Source organism: Magnolia sinica, chromosome 10 (genome assembly GCF_029962835.1).
Source record: "Magnolia sinica isolate HGM2019 chromosome 10, MsV1, whole genome shotgun sequence".
Classification (NCBI taxonomy): Eukaryota; Viridiplantae; Streptophyta; class Magnoliopsida; order Magnoliales; family Magnoliaceae; genus Magnolia; species Magnolia sinica.
In genome coordinates this window covers 7,365,284-7,386,135 of record NC_080582.1, presented here as the reverse complement: position 1 = coordinate 7,386,135, position 20,852 = coordinate 7,365,284, and the positions used below count along the sequence as shown (strand labels likewise).

Sequence of the window (20,852 nt, the reverse complement as noted above, 5' to 3'; positions counted from 1 at the left end):
GGGTGCAATCCTATGCCATTTGAGACCTATCGTGAAGTGTTATAGGTTTCGAAAATCTTTAATCTGTAGCACGAATAGGGTACAGAAAACCCTAATCCTCTGATTTAGGATTTCCGAAAATATGTTATCTGAATTTGGGGCTTTTGAGTCTGAGTTCCCCAACAGTGACATCTGAGTTTTGAAATCCCCAATCTCTGGATTCGGGATCTACTAACATCCATGGGAGTATTGAACTCCCTGATGTTCTGATATGGGACTCAAATCTTTAACTGTATAGATACCCTAATCGAAATCTAGAATAGGGTATGATATCTGAAATTCCTAAATTTGGAATCTTAATTTCTAATATGGGTTTCGAATTTGAAAACCCTAATTTCTGATATGGGTTTCGAATTTGAAAGCCCTAATTTTTGATATGGGTTTCAAATTTGAAAGCCCTAATTTGCTGGATTTAGGGTTTTTATTTTTTTTAATCCCTATTTTTCCTGATTGGGGTTTTGGGATTTGAAGTCCCTAATTACAGACATGGGATTCAAATTTTTTTTTCTTTTCAAAATTCCTTGATTCGGATATGAGATTCTCGACTTGGAAAACCCTGTTAGAGAGCTCATAGCTGAGAATAGAAAACCAGATCTTCCTCTCCTTACACGCGTATTTAGATAATTCAATGGGACTAGCTTTTCTGACTTATGTGTAGGATCGGGGACCCAGCCGTATTATATAGTTGCTGGGGAAAGAGAGTTTGAAACCCATCACAACTCTCTCCCCACAACTCCACACTTGTTCAATCCTAGTTGTATACAAAAAGCTGTGCGTGATCACATCTATAGCATTCCAGCCCCTTATGCACACTTGTGCAGATACACTGCACGGATCACACTGAAGTGGGGCCCACTTGTTTACCCATTCACACAGTCCAATCTTTAGGATAATCCAGACCGTTGATCAATAAGGCCCACCTTATAGAGTTCTTATAGAAACTTGATGCTTGTGACATCTATCCTCTCTGTAAATCATTTGCACCAGCTTAGTTCATACTGCCAGGCAAAAAACTCAAGCTAATCTAAAACTCAAGTGGCAACACCACAGGAAACATTGGAAGTGAGAATTTTTAACCCGATCTTCTGCGGCCACTGAAGCTTTAATCAACCAGCTATATGATATTTTCCCAGTCTTAGCCTACAATATATATATATATATGTGTGTGTGTGTGTGTGTGTGTTAAAACAGATGTCTTAAATTTATCTGGACTGAGGTGCTCGACCAGTCGAGGGACTGGTTCGACTAATTGAAGGTCCCTTCGATCGGTCGAAGCCTGTTCGTCTCGAAGTCCACCGACAATGTATTTGGGATTCCCGAGATGCTCGACCAGTCGAAGGGGTCCTTCAACCAGTCGAAGCCCAATCTCGACTAGTCGAGGGTTATGCAGATGGTGCGCGGTTTATGCATAGACTGCGTAAATTTGAGGCGGTTTCTAGGGAGGTGCGTAAGTGGGGTTTCCTCATCTATAAATAGGAGTCCCTAAGGCCATTCTCAGGCATGCTAAGGTTTTCTAAAGGGGTTTCAAGGGTTCCTAGAAGGGTTTTAGGGTTTCTAAAGGGTGTACCAAGAGTGAGATTCGAGGTTGTTCGAATCGGGTAAGTCCTTTCTCTTTGTAATTTCTATTTTCATATTGGAATTTTGTCGCTTTGTGCTGTGTTTTTTTTTTGAAAGGGTTTTCTATGTTAAATCTTTGTGTTCTCTTGTCATTGCTTGGTGCTCTTGGATTGCTATCCTAGATCCATATCTGTGTGATTCCGCAGCACAAATCCCAACAAGTGGTATCAAAGCAATCATTGGGACACAGATCTGAATCTGAGGGATAAGAAATAATGATAAGCACTAGGTATGATATTGAGAAGTACTCAGGAAAAAATAATTTTGAGTTATGGAAGATCAAGATGATCAGTTCCTTAATCAAGCAAGGCAAAGATGATACTCATGAAGAGTGAAAGTCTACTATAACTGATGAGGATTGGAATACTCTTGATAAGAAAGCCTTATCATTTTGTCTTACGGATGAGGTTCTCTATAATGTCATGAGGGAGAAAACTGCAGCTGAGTTATGAGCGAAGTTAGAGGATTGATGTCTATGCAAAAAAATTCTCTAAAAATTGCCTACACTTGAAGTGTCAGTGGTATAACTTCAAGATGACAGAGGGTGGAGATTTGGAGGCTCACATCAGCAACTTTAATAAATTGATTTGCAAATTACTGGATATGGAGGAAGTGATGAAAGATGAGGAACAAGCATGTATGTTGTTGAATTCTCTTCTGGTATCTTATGAGTCATTCAAGGACACAATATGCATCACAAATAAAATCCTAGGTGTCGACATTGTTATCTAAGTCCTTTAAGGGAAGGTCATGAGAAAGCTTAACGGCGACATGGAGACATCTTCCGATGCACTGTTTACGAGGGATAGGAATTCTGAACAAGGTATAAGACCTTCAAGTTCTAGATCCAAATGTAAGGGCAAAGGCAAAGTGAAGTTAAAGTGCTGGAATTGTGGGATAGAAGGACATGTAAAGAAAGATTGTACAAATCCTAAATCTAAGAGAGAAGAATCTGATGCTTCATATAGGGAGACCAATGCTGCTACGTTAGATGGATCGAGTGGATGTGATGGTGATGTTTTATCTGTGTCTATAATCAGACACTTTTATGATGATTGTAAAGACGAGTGGATTCTATATACAGGGACATCTTTTTACATGACTCCTCATCAGAGTTTTTCGCCAGCTATAGGGAGTGTGATGGTAGACATGTGTTTATGGGCAATGACATTGCCTGTAATATTGTGGTTGTTGGTACAGTGCGCATCAAGATGTTTGATGTGATGGAGCGTACCTTGACTGATGTCAGGCACGTTCCTGATTTGAAGAAGAATCTGATTCTCTTAGTGTACTTGACGCAATGGGCTGCAAGTTCATTAAGTATTAATGGTGCTCTTAAAGTATTTAAGGGGGTACAAGTAATCATGAAAGTGCAATGACTCGGTAACATGTACAGGTTGATCAGGAGCACTTCAAAAGGTGGAGCTGCAGTGACTGCAACAGATTCCACCTCTGCACGTGTGTGGCATGTTGGGCATGGCTACATGAGTGGGCAGGGCATGAAGGCTGAGACCCTCGGACAGAGATACAGAGCAGGTGGAGCAGCCACCTGTGAGAAGAATCACACGACATAATCACAAGATATCGGTGAGGTACATGGACGACTCCAAAATTGCAGGGGATTCGTTCTTTATTCAAATGGCTTTACGTGAGCCTGGTGCTGAGAAGTGGAAGGTGACTATGGGCGATGTGATGAACTCGGTGTATTAGATCGAGACATAGGAGCTGGCGGAGCTTCAAGTGGGCCGGGAAGTGGTTGGATGCAGGTGGATCTTCAGGAAGATACATCATAGATACAGAGCGAGGTTGGTGACGAAAGGTTATGCTTAGAGAGAAGGGATCGGCTTCTCAAAGATATTCGTGCCGACGGTATAGCAGGTGTCTATTAGATTTATGATTGGCGCTGGTTGGCCAATGTGATCTTGAGCTGAAAGGATGGATGTAGAGTCTGTACTTCTGTATGGGAAATTAGAAGAGTATATCTACATGAAGCAACTAGAGCGGTTCGAAATTAAAGGAGTTGAGAAAAAGAGTTTGTAGGAGGTAGTGATACGACCTGTCGCCTAAGCAGTGGTTTGATTCCTTCATGATGAGTCAGGAATTGTATGCTAATGACATATAGATCGCCAATTATGACATCTCTGAAATCAATGTACTGAAGACTCGGTTAAGCGGGACATTTAGGATGAAGGATCGGGGGGCTACAAAGAAGGTCATCGGCGGTGATATTCATAGAGACTAAAAGAAGAGTATGCTTTGGTTATCTCAGGCAGAATACCTTGGGTAGGTATTGATCAAGTATGTGATGGACCAGACAAAGCCGGAGAGCGTTCCTATCACATCTCTCTTCAAGTTTTCCTCAGGACATATTCCAAAATAGATGAGGAAAAGCATGATATGTCTCATGAGCCTTATTCAAATGCAATTGGCAGTACATGCCATGGTCTGTATTAGACCGATTATTTCACAAGCTATCGGTGTTGTGAGCAAATACCCCAGTAAGTAATATTGGGTGGCAGCGAGATGGTACAGAAGACTACGTCTTACTTTTGAGAAGACAAGAGTAAAGGTGGTTGGGCATGTGGATTCAGATCCGGCAGACATGCTCACCTAGATCATTTTTGTAGAGAAGTTCAAGTTCTGTGCAACTTCTTTGGGTTTGGTGATGACCTAAAAGGAAGATGGAGTGTGCACGAGAAGTATTGATAGAGCTATGATGTAAGACAAAAATAAGAGAAGATGTCATGAATTTACACGGTTAAAGATTGAAGACATGATGGAGATTGTTAAAACAGATGTCTTAAATCTGTCTGGACCGAGGTGCTCGACTAGTCGAGGGACTGGCTCGACTAGTCGAAGGTCTTTCGAAGCCTATTCGACTCGAAGTCCAGCAACAATGTATTTGGGATTCCCGGAATGCTCGACCAGTCAAGCGACAGGCTCAACCAGTCGAAGGGGTCCTTCGACTAGTCGAAGCCCAGACTCAACTAGTCGAGGGTTATGCAGACGATGCGCGGTTTATGCGTGGACTGCATAAATTTGAGGCGGTTTTTAGAGAGGTGCATAAGTGAGGTTTTTCCATCTATAAATAGGAGTCTCTGGGCCATTCTCAGGCATGCTAAGGTTTTCTAAAGGGGTTCCAAGGGTTTCTAAAAAGGTTTTAGGATTTCTAAAGGGTGTAACAAGGGTGAGATTCAAGGTTGTTCAAATCGGATAAGTCATTTCTCTTTGTAATTTCTATTTTCATAGTGTAATTTTGTCGCTTTGTGCCGTGGTTTTTTCCTGAAAGGATTTTCCACGTTAAATCTTTGTATATTCTTGTGATTTCTTGGTGCTCTTGAATTGCCATCCTCGATACATATCTGTGTAAGTCCACGGCACAGATCCTAACAATATGTAGACACATGCCAATGAGGTAGTCATTTAAGATTTTAAAATCTTCTTGATTGTCTGCACACATGTGATTTCAGTAAGTGGACCCAAAACTTGGTGGTCTATGTTCTAAGCGTAGATGAGTATATAAGCTAGACCTAAGACGCGATGCAGCACATGTTAAGAAATAGTGCTGAACCATCACACAGACTGTTGTCGGCGTACCAGTATGGTTGACTTTTCATAAAGCAGATATAATGGTGGCTCAAAGGTGTGGTTGAGGGGAGCGGATTAGGTGAGATTCGAAAGAAGGCTCGAGGAATGCTCACTTGCGCACTTTCTTACATGAGCACCGCACACACATTTGCACACATGTTATTGGCATAGAATCTGAACAGTTCATGTGATGCAGCACCCCTTGAAACTCTAAGAGACCAATTTTCAGCATGATCCAAAACTCTAGTCGGAATAGAAAAGAGAAATGAAAATCAAGGAAGGAAACTGTTTCCTTTTTCCAAGGCCCACCAGAGTTTTCTATCGAGCTGACAATTGAGCTTGTGAGATTTAAAGGGGTGCTACATCACATGAACTATTCAAATTCTGTGCCTATGACACGTGCACACGGGTTCTCACTTAAGAAGGTGCGCAGGTCAGCATTTCTCTCCGGCTTTCGAGTCTTACGTAATCCGCTCCCCTCAACCACACCTTTTCGCAGCTGTTCCATATCTGTTTTATGTGAAGTCAATCATACCGGTATCCAAGTGAGCCTTGCCCATCCACTCCGTACATCAGATGCAGAATACATACAGCATGGATACAGAATACATACATAAGTAGGGTCCACGGTAAGGGCCGCACCATCTTCCCTAAGGCCGGGGTCTCACCTAATCCGCTCCGTGGTTGAGAGCAGGGGTGTCAATGGGCCGGGCTCGGGCTACTGAATCAGAATTGTGAGCCCAAAACAGTTCAAAATCGTGACCACCGAAAGAGAAACGGAGAGAAGAGAGAACTCCGACGCGGATTGCCAAGAAGTTACTGCACCCCGATGTTAAGTGGGGCCTACCGTGATTTCTTTGAGAAATCCACCCTGTCCATTCGTTTTTAAATATCATTTTTGGACGTTAGAAAAAAAAATGAAGAGGATCCAAAAATCAATTGGGCCACGCGAGAGGAAACAGTGGGGATTGAATGACCACCATTGAAACATTCTCAGCGCTTCAGAAGTTTCGCATCAGGCTAAGATTTTTGTATTTTTAGTTCATCCCAATGGGAATGGTCTTATGAACGGTTTGGATGGCATATAAACATCAAGGTGGACTGCAGGAGGGTTTCAACGGTAGGAATTTCTTTCCATACCGTTTCCTCTCGTGTGGCCGACTTGAGTTTTGGGTCTACCATATTTTTCCCGATATGTACTAAAATTATCTAGAAAAACGGATGGACGGGTTGGATTTCTCAAAAACAGCAAGTTGTGCTCCACCTAGCTTCCGGGACACCCAGTTGAAGGGAAACCGCGTCCCGATAAGTCAAAGGTGTGTGTCTGAGAGAGAAACCAAACGTGGAAATGGCAGCAGAGGGTGTTGTTAGCTTTCTCATCGGCAAGTTGGACTCTTTCCTCGTGGAAGAAGCAAAATTTCTGAAGGATGTTTCCACTGAAGTCCGCTGGATCAAAGACGAGCTACAGATCATGAAAGCATTCTTAAGAGACGCAGATGCAAGGGCTAATAGCGACGCTGTGGTGAAAACATGGGTGAAACAAGTCAGAGAAGTCGCTTACGACATCGAGGATGTTATCGATGAATTCGTGCTTCGACTGAAACAAGAACCGATCCATCATGGCGATGGAGTCAAGGGTTTTCTTGGTAGAACCATGCAATACATTGAGCAACCCAACAAGCGCCGTCGGCTTGCCAACCAGATACAAGAACTTAGAACCCGAATCGTAGACATTTCATCCAGAAAAGCAAATTTTGACTTCAAGATGATTGAGCTAGCCTCATCAAGTTCCAATCGTTCATCTGATCAAGTAAGCCATCTTCGATCAACTGCTCGTTTTGTGGAGGAAGCTGATCTTGTAGGCATAGACAATCCAAGAAATGAATTGATTGGATTGTTAGTAGATGGAGGATCAGGGCTTAGGACGATTTCTGTAGTTGGAATGGGTGGTCTGGGCAAAACAACTCTGGTAGGAAAAGTCTATGATAACAAACGGGTGAAAACAGAATTTGAAGCCTTTGCTTGGGTCGCCGTCTCGCAGACATTCACCATTGATGATATCTTCAGAAGCATGGCAAAGCAAATTTGTGAGGGCAGGATCAGACAAGTGGACACAATGGGAAAGGAAAAACTAATAGAGATGCTGAGGAGCTATTTACAGCAAAAGAGGTATGTAATTGTTCTTGATGATCTATGGAAAGTAGATGATTGGGAATGTTTAAGAATTGGATTACCCAATGGTGAATGTGGGAGTAGGATAATGGTCACCACCCGCAATAGTGAGGTGGCTGCTGCTTGTGCTAGAACTTCCGACCATGTCTACAATCTTCAACCATTGCCTTTTAAACAAGGTTGGACCCTCTTTTGTAGGAAGGCATTCCAAACTGACTTGGGAGGAAATTGTCCTCCTTACTTGCAGCCATTATCTGAAAAGTTTGTGCGAAAATGTGGAGGATTGCCTCTAGCAATAGCAGCCATAGGAAGTCTTCTGTTGGGTAAGTCTAAAAATCTGGTGGAATGGCAAAAACTGTATAATAACCTCGGACACCAGATAAAGAGCAGTAGCAGCCTCACAAGTATGAATCAAATACTATCATTGAGTTTCAATGAATTGCCGTCCTACCTCAGGCCTTGTTTCATATATGTAAGCATTTTTCCGGAGGATCATTTGATCAGACGGATGAGATTAATTCAGCTATGGGTAGCAGAAGGGTTTGTAGAAAGAAAGGAAGGCATGACATTAGAGGAGGTTGCTAATGACTACCTCCATGAGCTCATCAATAGGAGCTTGATCCAAGTGGCATCATATACTGATTATGGTACAATCAAAACTTGCCGTGTCCATGATGTCGTGCGTGAGATCATTCTTTCGAAAGCTAGGGAAGAGATTTTCTTGACGCTCCCAAATGGAACAGAAGTAAGTGATAAAACCCGGCGCTTGGCAGTTCATGACAGTGAGAACATTGTTCCAAAGAATGATTTGTCCCATGTTCGCACCTTTGTCGTATTTGGAGAAAATAGATGGCCTGATTCTTTAATGAATGCTTGGATTTCTGGCTTTAGGTTGCTGAAGGTTTTGGATTTAGAGGGTACAGGTGTAGATAAATTTCCAAGTGAGATTGTAAACCTATTCCATTTGAGGTTTCTAAGCTTGAGAAATACATGGATTAAGACACTTCCAGAGTCCATTGGTAAGCTTAAAAACCTAGAATCATTGGACCTTCAAGACACATGTATTTGGGAGCTACCCACCAGTATTGTCAAACTCGAGTACTTACGCCATCTCCTTGTGCATTACAAACATGGTAGCATGATAGGGGTTAAGTTGATTCCTGGAGTAGGGGGTTTAAGATCCCTACAGCAGTTGGGTTATATAAAGATAGACCAGAGCAATGGTTGTATGGTAAGAGAGCTAGGAAAGCTCACCCAGCTCAAGTGGCTGGGAATTTCAGAGTTGACAAGTGAACATGGGTTTGATCTATGTGCCTCCATTGACAAGATGACATGCCTTTCCTCGCTTTCTGCTTCTTCAGTATACGAGGGGTTTGGGCTTCTTGATTTGAAGTCTCTATCATCTCCTCCACCGCTCCTTGAACATGTGCATTTGAGAGGGCATTTAGAAGAATTACCGCAGTGGATTCACTCGCTTTCGAACCTTGTGCACTTAACATTGAAATGGTCAGGATTGAAGGAAGACCCACTTAGTGCCCTACAACATTTATCGAATCTGATGAAGCTCAGACTAATAGGAGCTTATGATGGAAAAGAATTATGTTGTGAGGGGGACGGGTTTCAAATGCTCAAGTCATTGTTCCTCTTTGAATTACAAGAATTGAAATTGGTGAGAGTAGAGAAAGGAGCCATGCCAAGCCTCCAAAAGCTAGACATTCGGCAATGCACGGAATTAGAGAAGGTGCCTTTTGGCATCGAACATCTTACCCACCTCAAAGAGCTCCATTTTGATGACACCGCAGAGACATTGAGGAAAAGCATAGAAAGGGATGGAGGTGAAGATCACTGGAAAATCAGCCACGTCCCCCTCCTCAAATTTGACCGATGGTGTGTATTGTTCCTTCTTTCCAACTTTTGATTTGTTTTTAAATAAAGATATGTTTTCTTCTTCTTTTTGGGAAGATAACATGAATAAAATGCTCTGTTCTGCTCTGCTCTGCCTTCATTATGTGCCCAGGAATGTATGTCCAATGCCCTGAGAATCAGGCCATCATCAACTCATCAAGTGGTCTGGGGTTTGATCTATGTCGTTTGATTTATAGGTGTGGCCCATCTGATGATATGACATGCCCGATTCTTGAGCAAGGGGCACATACATGATGGGCCCCACTTGATGGATCATTTTCAATATTCCGTATCTATTGAAAAATCACATTTTATCGTCTATTGCAGATCGAATATGGAACTGACCTTGAAACTGTTCATAACCAAATTGCCAACATACTGCACACTGTCAATGGATGGAAATCTACCGTCTAAAAGCTAGAAGTGTGCCTCAAGCATTCGGTGAGTTTGCTATCTTAACCTTTCGATCAGTGCATGAGTCAACTGCCTCGAAACAACTGAATCTATCCCATAGTTCATAAGCCTTTGTTATTACCAGTGAAAAAGTGTGGTCCACATCTCTTAAGTTGGTTAATCTAGCTTGTTCATTAGGTGGACTTGTCTTAGATGGCCAACGGTAGAAAATCCATACCCTTGGCCAACCAAGTACTCTAATTTGTGGTGGTAAGATAGATTATTAAAATGAGCAAGAATTACCTGTTCACATTCAAGATGAAATATTTATTGATCTTATTGTTTTCCTTCTAGGAGAAAGGTGGGAGCTCACCACTTGTATGTGTTGATTTTAGAAACAAAGCTGTAAATGTTATTCAGGTAGGTGCCAAAAAGAAAAAAGACAGCCCTCACTTATCATATGATTCCAAAGCAGAACTGAAACATAACAAAAAAGAAAATACAGAAAACAAACCAAAACCACAAAGACAGACAAAAACAAAACCCCTGCATTGCCACAACCCCTGATCCAAAACTGACCACAGCAAACCTCCCCTGTCTAAATACACAGGAACAACTACCTCCACTATCCAAAGCTGTCAACCGACCATTCATATCAGAAGACAGTACAAGAAAACCTCCAAAATATCCCAACTTCCCAGCATACAACATAGGCATATCCAGTCCAATCTAAATACACAGGAAGGAGGAAAGAAGCATTTTACATACCTACAACCAGATCAAACGTCTTCTATTTTCTTCACAAAATAGCCCACACACTCCAGGTGCAAGCTCCCTCTGTACAGAATATAGAGATGGGAACTGTAACATCCGACTTCACATCATGGCAAAAAACAAAACGCAGCATAGGCCTATCTGACAGTGAAGGAATCTAAACTGGAGACCAAAAGCAGACCTCCAGCCAAGCCCCATCCCCTCGATAACTGATAGCCATTGCAAGGAGCCTTAATCACCTATCCTGCTAACAAACCAACACGACCCTCTGAACAAGCAGCTAGGCCCATCTGAGAAGCCTCTGGATGCAGGAACCCGACAGAACATCATAGACACCAACCCAACTGATGCATGATCCCAACAGCTCAACAAGGAATCCAAGCCAAAATGCGCAAAATCATCACACCGTTCACACTTCCACGTCAACAGCTGAAAGGATAATCATTTGAAACAGACTCCAATGCCCACCACCATCCGAAACAGCAGCAAGAATAAACAGTTTAATCGAAGCAATTGACAGCTGACGGAACTGTTATTGATGTCTCAAATCTGTCAGCAACTGGGTTTTTTGATGCCATCGGCAAACCGCTCGATGCCATTGAGCAAATCCCATCGATAAGTGCTCGATGCCACGGAGAAAATCTGAAAAAGTCGCCCATTCTCATTTTCCTCTTCTTGTTCCCTCCTCATGTAAAGAAAACCCTAAAAGCTTACCCCATTTCATTTCTCTCCTTTCTTCCCTCCTCTTGTAAAAAAAAAAAAAAAAAACCCTAACATCTCTCTCTCTCTCTCTCTCTCTCTCTCTCTCTCTCTCTTCAAAAGGGGAGAATGGAAAACATAATTTAATTTAATTTAATTTAATTTAATTTAATTTTTCTGATAAAAAATTTCAAGGGTTTGTTCTCGTCCTCACACGTCATCCAAATATCTCTTCTAAATTTATCCATCGACTCATCCCTTTCTATGATTTTTCAAATCCCATCTTCTTTTGGTTTTTTTTTAATCTTGCGGTGGAGTTTTGAATCAATTGAGGGAGATGTGATTACACCAGTTGTTCATTCCTCAGGTTTCACAATTGATATTGGTTCAATTTCCGTGTCTTCTGATTTTGGTTTTCTTTAATAGTCGCATTTCAATTTGTGTGATTTTGATAATTTTAACTTGCAGAATTTTGAATTGGTTGCAAAAAGATAATGGCATCAGCAGTGGCAGTAGCATTCAACAGGATTGAAAGAGCACATCGGCTCTACAAAGGTGCATGACATGACGAGGTCCTGGCCTTTTACACTGAAGCACTGGCGAAGGCATAGATAAAAGCACAGAAGATTGCTCTTCATAGCAACCGGGTAGCATGCTATTTGAAATTGCATGATTTAAAGAAGGTGATGATCCCAGCTATTTAAAGAGATATCAATCACATATTTGTTTCTACGAATGCTTTTTCTTTTCTTTTCTTATCCTTTGTCTATTTAGATGAGTTAAAATGCTGATTCTATGATTCTACATTTTCCATATACAGTCCTCTAGCTTACATGAGGCCCACCAGCACTTTCATCCACTGTATATCATGCGTGGCCCATGTACAAACCTTTTGATTAAGAGATAATATCATAGAAAGCTCAGGCCAAGAGTTGGACAATATCTGTTCGTGCAAGTAGGGCTCGAGGTTCGATCATCAAAATTGTTAATATGCTGGCCCTCAACCTGGACGGCTGATGATATGGAAATCCCTCGATTGGAAGGTCATAGCTATTGAATATTTGATCTTTTACTAGAATGTGAGCCTTGCTCTCTTTATTTTCTTAATTGCCTATTTGTTAGGCAACCTATTGAAGCGTTTGGATTTTTCTGTCTTTGGTATTTGTTGGCGCATGGTCCACCATAGTGGGACCCATCATATCAATGGGTGGGATAACTAAACTATTGATTTCACTTGTACAAACCAAAACCTTGAAGGATACTATTAAAACATCCAACATGGGTATTATTATAATGCCTTGTTGATTGAAAAGAAGCAAAAGGATTGGCCAATGTCAAAATTTTTTAAGTCACCCAAACCATGACATTCACTACTTTTCCCTTGAATGTTGAGATCAAATCATAAATAGAATAATTTTTTGGTAATAATGAAACAATCTTCACTACATGTCAGCTTGGGTGAGTGTATTTTGGGAATTCATGAATATGACATTTTTTTCCTTTTTCTTATTTGTTTCGTAATAATGAGGAATGTTAACTTTTCTATTAAAAAAAAAACAGAGGAATGATCTTCATTACATGTTAGATTGAGTCAGTCTGTTTTGGGAGGACTTGCAGGTTTGGAGAGGCAATCATTGCTACTTTAATTCCATCTCTCTACTCCATATCCATGCATTAATATGCCATAGTGGAAGATTGTTGCGCAGCACGCCAACAACGCAGTGAATTGAGATCTAATCTCCGGTCTCACCCACAAACAATAAACAGAAAGAAATATAAACTAGAAATAGAATCAAAGCATTCAAAACAAACCACAAGATAAGATATACGTGGAAAAACCCCAAACAAGGGTAAACCACAGGTGTAAACTTCCACTATGAAGAAAAACAAAGATTACAAGAAATGTACTAACTCCCACTTATTCACCTTAACCTTAGAATAGCCCTAGGGACCCTTATTTATAGTTTAGGCAACTTCCCTTCGCACCTCTGTGAAAATCGACTCAAAAATTTACAGTCCGTGCAAAATCCGGAAACGAATCTGCGTAATCTTGACTGGTCGAGCAGCGGTCTCGATCAGTCGAGCACCTCGGAACCCAAAAACTGCTACTCGATGGAATTTGAGTCGAGCCAGTCCTCGACTAGTCGAGTGGGAAACTCGACCGGTCGAGCAGGGCACTCGACCAGTCGAGTAGCCCTGTCCAGATGCGATTCCACATCTTAACAATCTCCCACTTGGAGACACATCACCATAAATCTTCGTTTTCTCCATTCAGAGTGTATCACCTCCCCGTATTCAACCCTGAAGACCAATCAAAGCTGAACAGAGCTTCAGCTTCTCCCGTGTAATCGCTTTGGTAAGCATATCCGCAAGATTCTCACTTGTATGAATCTTCTCCAGAGTAATCGATCCATCTTCCAGTAACGAATGTATGAAGTGATATCTGATGTCAATATGCTTGGTCCTTGAATGAAAGACTGAATTCTTAGATAAGTGTATTGCACTTTGACTGTCATTGTACAACTTGCAATCTGCTTGCTTCTTACCTAACTCTTCCATGAAACCTTGCATTCACACCATTTCCTTGCACGCTTCTGTAGCTGCAACATATTCTGCTTTCGTTGTACTGATAGATGCTATCTTCTGTAACTGAGAGATCTAACTGACTGCAACACTACTTAGAGTAAAGACATAACCTGTAGTGCTTATTCTGCTGTCGATATCTCCTGCTAAATCTGAATCTACGTAGCCTTGTAGCTTGATTTTTGATCCATCATAGTACAACCCTATATCCACAGTACCTACCAGGTATCTGAGGATCCACTTCACAGTTTCCCAATGTTCCTTCCTAGGGTTGTTCATGAACCTGCTAACAACTCTCATTGCTTGAGCAATGTCTAGCCTCGTGCTCACCATAGTATACATGAGATTCCCAATAGCTGACGCGTATAGGACTTTGGCCATGTAGTCTCGTTCCTCCTGCGTCTTGGCACCTTGCTTCTTAGAAATCTTGAAGTGATTGGCTAATGGAGTGTTAACCGACTTAGCACATCCCATATTGAATCGATCAAGGACCTTGGCTATGTACTCTGCCTGTGACAAAACTAGTTTCTTGATTTCCCTGTCACGCTTTATCCTCATGCCTAGGATTTGTTTTGCAACTCCTAAATCCTTCATGGCAAATTCTCTAGACAGTTGTCTTTTGAGATCTGAGATGTCTTTCATGCTTGATTCGGCCACAAGCATATCATCAACGTACAGAAGAAGGATGATATATGACGTATTAAACTTCTTCAAATAGCGACAGTGGTCTGCATGATATCTTCCAAAACCGTTTCTCGACATGAAACTGTTGAACTTCTTGTACCACTACCTCGGGACCTGCTTCAGGCCATATAGACTTTTCTTCAGTCTACACACTTTATTCTCCTTTCCTGGTGCTACGTATTCTGTCGGTTGATGCATATATATTTCTTCTTCAAGGTCCCCATGAAAAAAGGCTGTCTTAACAGCTAGTTGCTATATATGTAAGTCCTCTGTAGCTACTATACTCAAAACCATGCGAATCGTAGACATTTTCACTACCGGTGAAAATATTTCAGTGAAATCGATACCTGTCTTTTGTTGAAATCTTTTCACAACCAATCTAACCTTGTATCATTTCGAACCATCGTGCTCCTCCTTCAGTCTGTAAACCCACTTGTCATGAAGAGCTTTCTTACCCTTAGGTAGAGTGACTAGCTCTCACGTACGATTTGACTCAAGAGAGTCCATCTCATCATCCATGGCCTACTCCCACTTAACCCGTGTATTTGACTGTATTGCCTCTTCAAAACATTCTGGTTCATCATTATCTGTCAGCAATAGATAATGTAAAGAGGGTGAGTATCGGACCGTGGGTCTCCTCTTCCGAGTAGACCTCCTCACAAGTGGTGTCTGTGGCTCTGCCTCATAATGCTCCTGTGCATGATTATTCTGTGGCGCTGTAACACCCGTGTCCGGTAACTCTTCCAACTCTATGAATTCTTTCTCCTCAGCCTTGTTTTGTTGCATACCATTTTTATGCATCACTTTTTCATTGAAGACTACATCTTTGCTTCTGATGATTTTTTTATTTTCTGTATCCCAAAACCTTAGCCAAAATCATGCTGCTCGTAGCTTATAAACGTGCACCTCTTAGACTTTGCATCCAGCTTGTTTCTGTGCTCTACATCAATGTGAACATATGAAGTGCAACCGAACACTCTGAGATGTGGAAGGTTCACTTCTTTCCCAGTCTATATTTCTTTTAGTAGTTACCATCCAATGGTGCTGAGGGACTTCTATTGATGAGATATATGTCAGTATTAACAGCATCTTCCCAAAACGTCTTGGGCAACCGTACATGTAACTTCATGCTCCTGATGCGCTCAAGGATGGTCCTGTTAATGCGCTCAGCCACACCATTCTGCTGCGGTGTCCCTAGAATATTTTTCTGATGTTTGATTCTATTTGCTGCACAATACTTCTCAAATCTCTTATCATAGTACTCTCCCCCATTATTAGAACTGAGACATTTTACTGTTTTACCTGTCTCATTTGCTACCATTACTTTCCACTTCTTAAATACATCAAATATATCAGATTTATGCTTTAAGAAATAAACCCACAGTTTTCTACTAGCATTATTAATGAAGAAAACAAAATAACGTGAGCCACTAAGAGATAATACTTGTGTCGATCTCTACACATCAGTGTGCACAAGCTCCAACAGATGTGTCTTTGGAGCACGTCATGTCTTCTTGAAGTTCACCCTCTTCTGCTTGCTATATACATAGTCCTCGCAGAATTTCAAGTCAATAGACTTTAGCCCTGGTAGCTTCCCTTTTGACAATAACACTGTCATCCCCTTCTCACTCATATGTCCCAACCTCTGATGCCATAACTGCTCATTCACTCCAGTTAATGCGACTGCGAGTGAACTATACGATCATGAAGTCACGTACAGAGTACCTTCCTTCTTGCCTCGAGACATCACTAAGGCACCTTTTGTAATATTTCAGAAATCACTAGTGAAGGTCGTCACATATCCGGTATCGGCCAACTGTCCCACTGAGATCAAGTTCCGTTTCAAACTCGGTACATGTCTGAGATCCTTCAATTTCAAAGCCGTTCCATCTTTTTTATTTATATGGACATTTCTCTTTCTAACAATACTGCACGGCTCATCATCACCCAGGTAGACTCTCCCGAAGTCACCTGACACATAATCACCCAGAGCTTCCTTACATGAAGTGGCATGAAACGACACACCTGAGTCTATGACCCAAGACTCATTCATCGCATCAAGAGATAAGATCAACGCCTCTGTGTCACTCTCCTCAGATAGATTCACGGAATCCTTCCTGCCTTGAGAGCTTCCTTATTGTTTCTTAAGCGCCCTTCAGTCACGTTTCATGTACCTCTTCTTCCCGCAATGCCAACACTTGTCTTTGTCTTTCGGTCCCTTTAACTTCTTCCTCGACTTAGAACGTCCGTGTTTATTGCTTTCTTTGTTTAGCGATCTTTCTCTTCCTTCAACGTTTAGAGCATTCCCTGAATCCCCTGAAATTCCTGATGTCTTTCTTCTAGATTCTTCACTGAGAATTAGACCAGCCACATCATCGAACTTCAGCTTTGTTGACCCTGAAGAATTGCTCACGGCAATCACCAAACTATCCCAACTGTCTGACAAACTGGACAAGATCAATAATGCCCTGACCTTATCCTAAAAAATAATGCCAACGGATTCCAACTGATTTGTGACTGTATTGAACTCGTTTAAATGTTCAGCCACGCTCTTACCATCTGACATCTTCATGTTGAATAGCCGTTTCATGAGATGAACCTTGTTGGACGCTGAGGGTTTTTCATACATCATAGTTAGGGCTTCCATTAATTCTTTTGTGTTTTTCACTTTGAATATATTGAAGGCGATACTCTTAGGCAAAGAGAGTCGGATCGTTCGTAAAGCTTTTTGATTCAATAAAAATCATTCATCATCTGTCATTTTTTCTGGTTTCTTCTCTTTTCCTCCTATAGGAATATAGATGTCCTTCTGATATAGATAATCCTCCATCTGCATCTTCCAGAAGGCAAAGTTTGAACCATCAAACTTCTCAATTTTAGTCTTCACTTCTTCCGTCATCGCTCCCAATAGAACTTAAATTAATAGCTCTGATACCAGTTGTTGTGCAGCACGCCAACAACGCAGTGAACCGAGATCCAATTTTCGATCTCACCCACAAACGATAAACAGAAAGAAATATAAACTAGAAATAGAATCAAAGTATTTCAAACAAACCATAAGATAAGATATACGTGGAAAAACCTCAAACAAGGATAAAAAACCACGGATGCAAACTTCCACTGTGAAGAAAAACGAAGATTACAAGCAATGTACTAACCTTTTCCCTCTAGATGTATAGAGAAAACCCTTTGCCCACACTTTAGAATAACTCTCACTTATTCATCTTAATCTTAGAATAGCCCTACGGACCCCTATTTATAGTTTAGGCAACTTCCCTTTCTCACTTCTGTGAAAACCGACTCAAAAATCCACAGTCCGTGCAAAATTCAGAAACAAATCTGCATAACCTCGACTGGTCAAGCAGGAGCCTCGATCGGTCGAGCACCTCGGAACCCAAAAACTGCTGCTCACTGGACTTTGAGTCTAGCCAGTCCTTGACTGGTTGAGTGGACTACTCGACCGGTCGAGCAGGGCACTCGACCAGTCGAGTAGCCCTGTCCAAATGTGACTCCACATCTCAACAAAGATTACTATGACTCGAACTTAGCATATGTATGGGCGTGGGCGTGGGCAGTATGGCCGTAGTTTCGCTAGTCATGATGAGGTGCAATCGCGGTACAATTGGTATGATATGAGCCTGTGTACGAGTGGTTTGATTTGAGCCTGGGTTTTATAAGATACAGAAAATGTTCAGATTATTGATCCGAAACGGTCAGCCGTTTTGAGAATGACATATCCTTCAGTGACTCCATGAGTTTGCTATCTTTTACTTTTAACTCAGCCAGTGGGTAAGTCGACTGACTTGGAACAACTGATCTCTCATAAACCTCTGGAGCTGCCAGTGGAATAATGTGGTCTGCATCTCTACCATGAGAATGGCCAACCGTGAAAATCCATGCCCTTTTTGTAAGATGATCCATCCACCACGGGGTGCACCAGATGGATGGTTAAGATTCAACACTTATACCACTTCTATTGAAAATCCACTCTAAACATGTTTATAATTTGAAAATAATTTGTCAGTTTGGAATTTCCAGTAATGATAAATTAAAAAAATCAAAAATCAAAAATCACAAAATACGTGAATTATTTTTCTCTCTGGGCCAATTAAAATGTAATTTACAAGAACTAGTTTCTGTTAATGGAATTCTTTAATCCTTCTTCCAGTCCATGAAAGGACAAAAAGCAACGGTCGAGATGTAGCGTAAAAGAATCACAGCTTTGGTAGGCGAGATGGATCAAATGAAGAAGAAGAAAATAGACTAATTGGATTATACCATGATGAAGGACATGGTGATGAAATGAAATATATGCCGACCATCGCAGGTCCAACGTTTGTCTATGATGGGGTCCACACTACATGTTGGGATGAAATGAAGAGTTCCATGCAATAGACGCCCCCATGGGTGGGCCATGATCCAAACAGTGTCCATCGGTTGGACAGCTTGGATCATCTGAACATGTGGGCCCCACCAGCAATGAATGCCCGGACAGCGTAGGTAGGTACGAATACACCGTGGGTACATGAGCCAAGCCCCACTGAGAATGGTGTTATTGGAATTTGGGCGACGAGTTCATTTTGCCAATACAATGTACCTCAATTCAAGATCATCAGTATCTGTCGCCAGTGGGGCCCACAAGTGGATGTTGTCCGATGATTGGAGCCATCCATACTCTCGGTCGGCTATGTCCCAACTGTGTCACGTTTCATGCACTGAACTTTGAATTTTTCAAGTTGGATGTCACCCATTGAAAATTTTCTTTCCAATGTAGTTAGAATGGACGCGGTTTGGTTAGTGAGGCTGCCACTAGTGGTCGGTGCTATATGGGCCCCACCATAATCTTTGTGTTTTATCCACACCGTCCATCCATGTTTACACATCATTTTACTTATTCAAGTGATCATAAATGAGGCAGATCAAAATCTAAGGTGGACCACATCATGGGAAAACAGTAGTGATTGAACATCTACCATTAAAAACCTCCTAAGGACCACCGTAATGTTTATTTGACATCTAACATGTAGATTAGGTCATATAGACCTGAATGAAGGCAAAAAACAAATATCAGCTTGATTCAAAACTTTTGTAGCCCTAAAAAGTTTTTAGTAGTGAGAGTTCAATCAACACTGTGTGGCCAACTTGAGATTTTGATTTACCTTAGTTTTGGGTTCATTCCCTAAAATTATCTGAAAAAATAGATAGACGACATGGATGAGACACATACATCATGTTAGGGTCCACAGAGCAGCGACCACTAGCCATTGGCTAGTGTCAGGGTGAGCAGACAATCTGTTTCCGGTTGGAATCATCAGCTTGCAAGTGCGCCCGATAGGGCGAAATGGTGATTCTGAGTTTGCGTATCTTCATCTCCTTGACACATTTTTCTTTCTGTGCTGAGATTCAACACGAGAAGTCGAACCCATACATGGATGATTTGATGGGCTGATTTCTTATTATAATCTTTTTAATTTCAGTTCTTGTTGGACTTCTCCTGTAAAAGTGGATAGGGTTCGGCACATTTTTCATCATGGCACACCTGTGGGAGATCCTGAACACTCATCAAGTGGGTCCCACTGTTGGGTGAAAAAATAATGTCAGTACACCCGGACGACCTGCGAGTTGTCTGTTTCATAACATTAGATTTATCTCAAACGTGTGTGGCCCACCTGCTAAGGGAACTGGACAAGTGGCCCTGAACCTTGCACCTGTGGGTCATGTTGGTACGCTCTCGAAGAATGAGAAGCATCGTGTTTGAGTTCACTAAGCCTATTCACTTCACACATGGGAATGAGGCACATAGATTGGAGCCGCTCATCAGATCCGTGCATTTAGATGCCGTGTCTTGGAAAATCAGACCGTATAATGATTAGGTGAGCCAGAAATCTACCAAACAAACGGATGGTTAATAGAGCTTGGCCAACGGTCTGAACCCTATGTACACATCTAGCCTAGCCCATGATCACGTTCACCTGATTTTCAAGAAATGGCATCTATAGGGCATGCAGGCTGATGAGGGGCTCCTATCTTGCACACGTGTCCCTCCTTTCCCGTGTGAGGCAAACACACTTAAGGCCGGTTTGGATACCACACATAAGTTACTTTTTAACTTATGCTAAGCCATTACTTTACTTTTTTTTTTTAGTTAAGTTAGTTGGGTAAACATATTTACAAAAGTCACTTTGGTGCTTAAAGTTACCATGTTTACCAAAGTCACTTTGGTGCTTAAAGTTACTTATCCACTAATTTACTTTTTAAAACTTTTTAACTTGCTATTTTACTTCTCTCTCTCACAGTCCATATTAAAGGAGGCCCCATATGATGGACTGTCCATGTCAAAGGTGGGGCCCATACAATGTAAGTCCACATCAAAGGTGGTCCTCACATGATGGATCACT

General features: G+C 41.5%; 1 protein-coding gene across 2 annotated transcripts; it reads left to right on the top strand.

The window, feature by feature from the left end:
• Positions 1 to 6,055: 6,055 nt before the first annotated feature.
• On the top strand, positions 6,056 to 12,127 carry LOC131257888 (disease resistance protein RPM1-like). Of its 2 annotated transcripts, XR_009177693.1 has the most exons (3): positions 6,056 to 9,303; positions 9,649 to 9,762; positions 11,656 to 12,127. XR_009177693.1 is itself a non-coding variant. In XM_058258817.1 (2 exons), coding segments are annotated over exons 1-2 (2,712 nt in total). In that variant the 5' UTR covers positions 6,056 to 6,592; the 3' UTR covers positions 11,657 to 12,127. The 2 variants fall into 2 exon arrangements, 1 of the variants encoding a protein (XP_058114800.1); XM_058258817.1 differs by lacking the exon at positions 9,649 to 9,762.
• Positions 12,128 to 20,852: the final 8,725 nt, after the last annotated feature.

Excerpts from the sequence above, each read along its gene's own strand:
- LOC131257888 (XM_058258817.1), top strand. The coding sequence starts at position 6,593 with ATGGCAGCAGAGGGTGTTGTTAGCTTTCTCATCGGCAAGTTGGACTCT.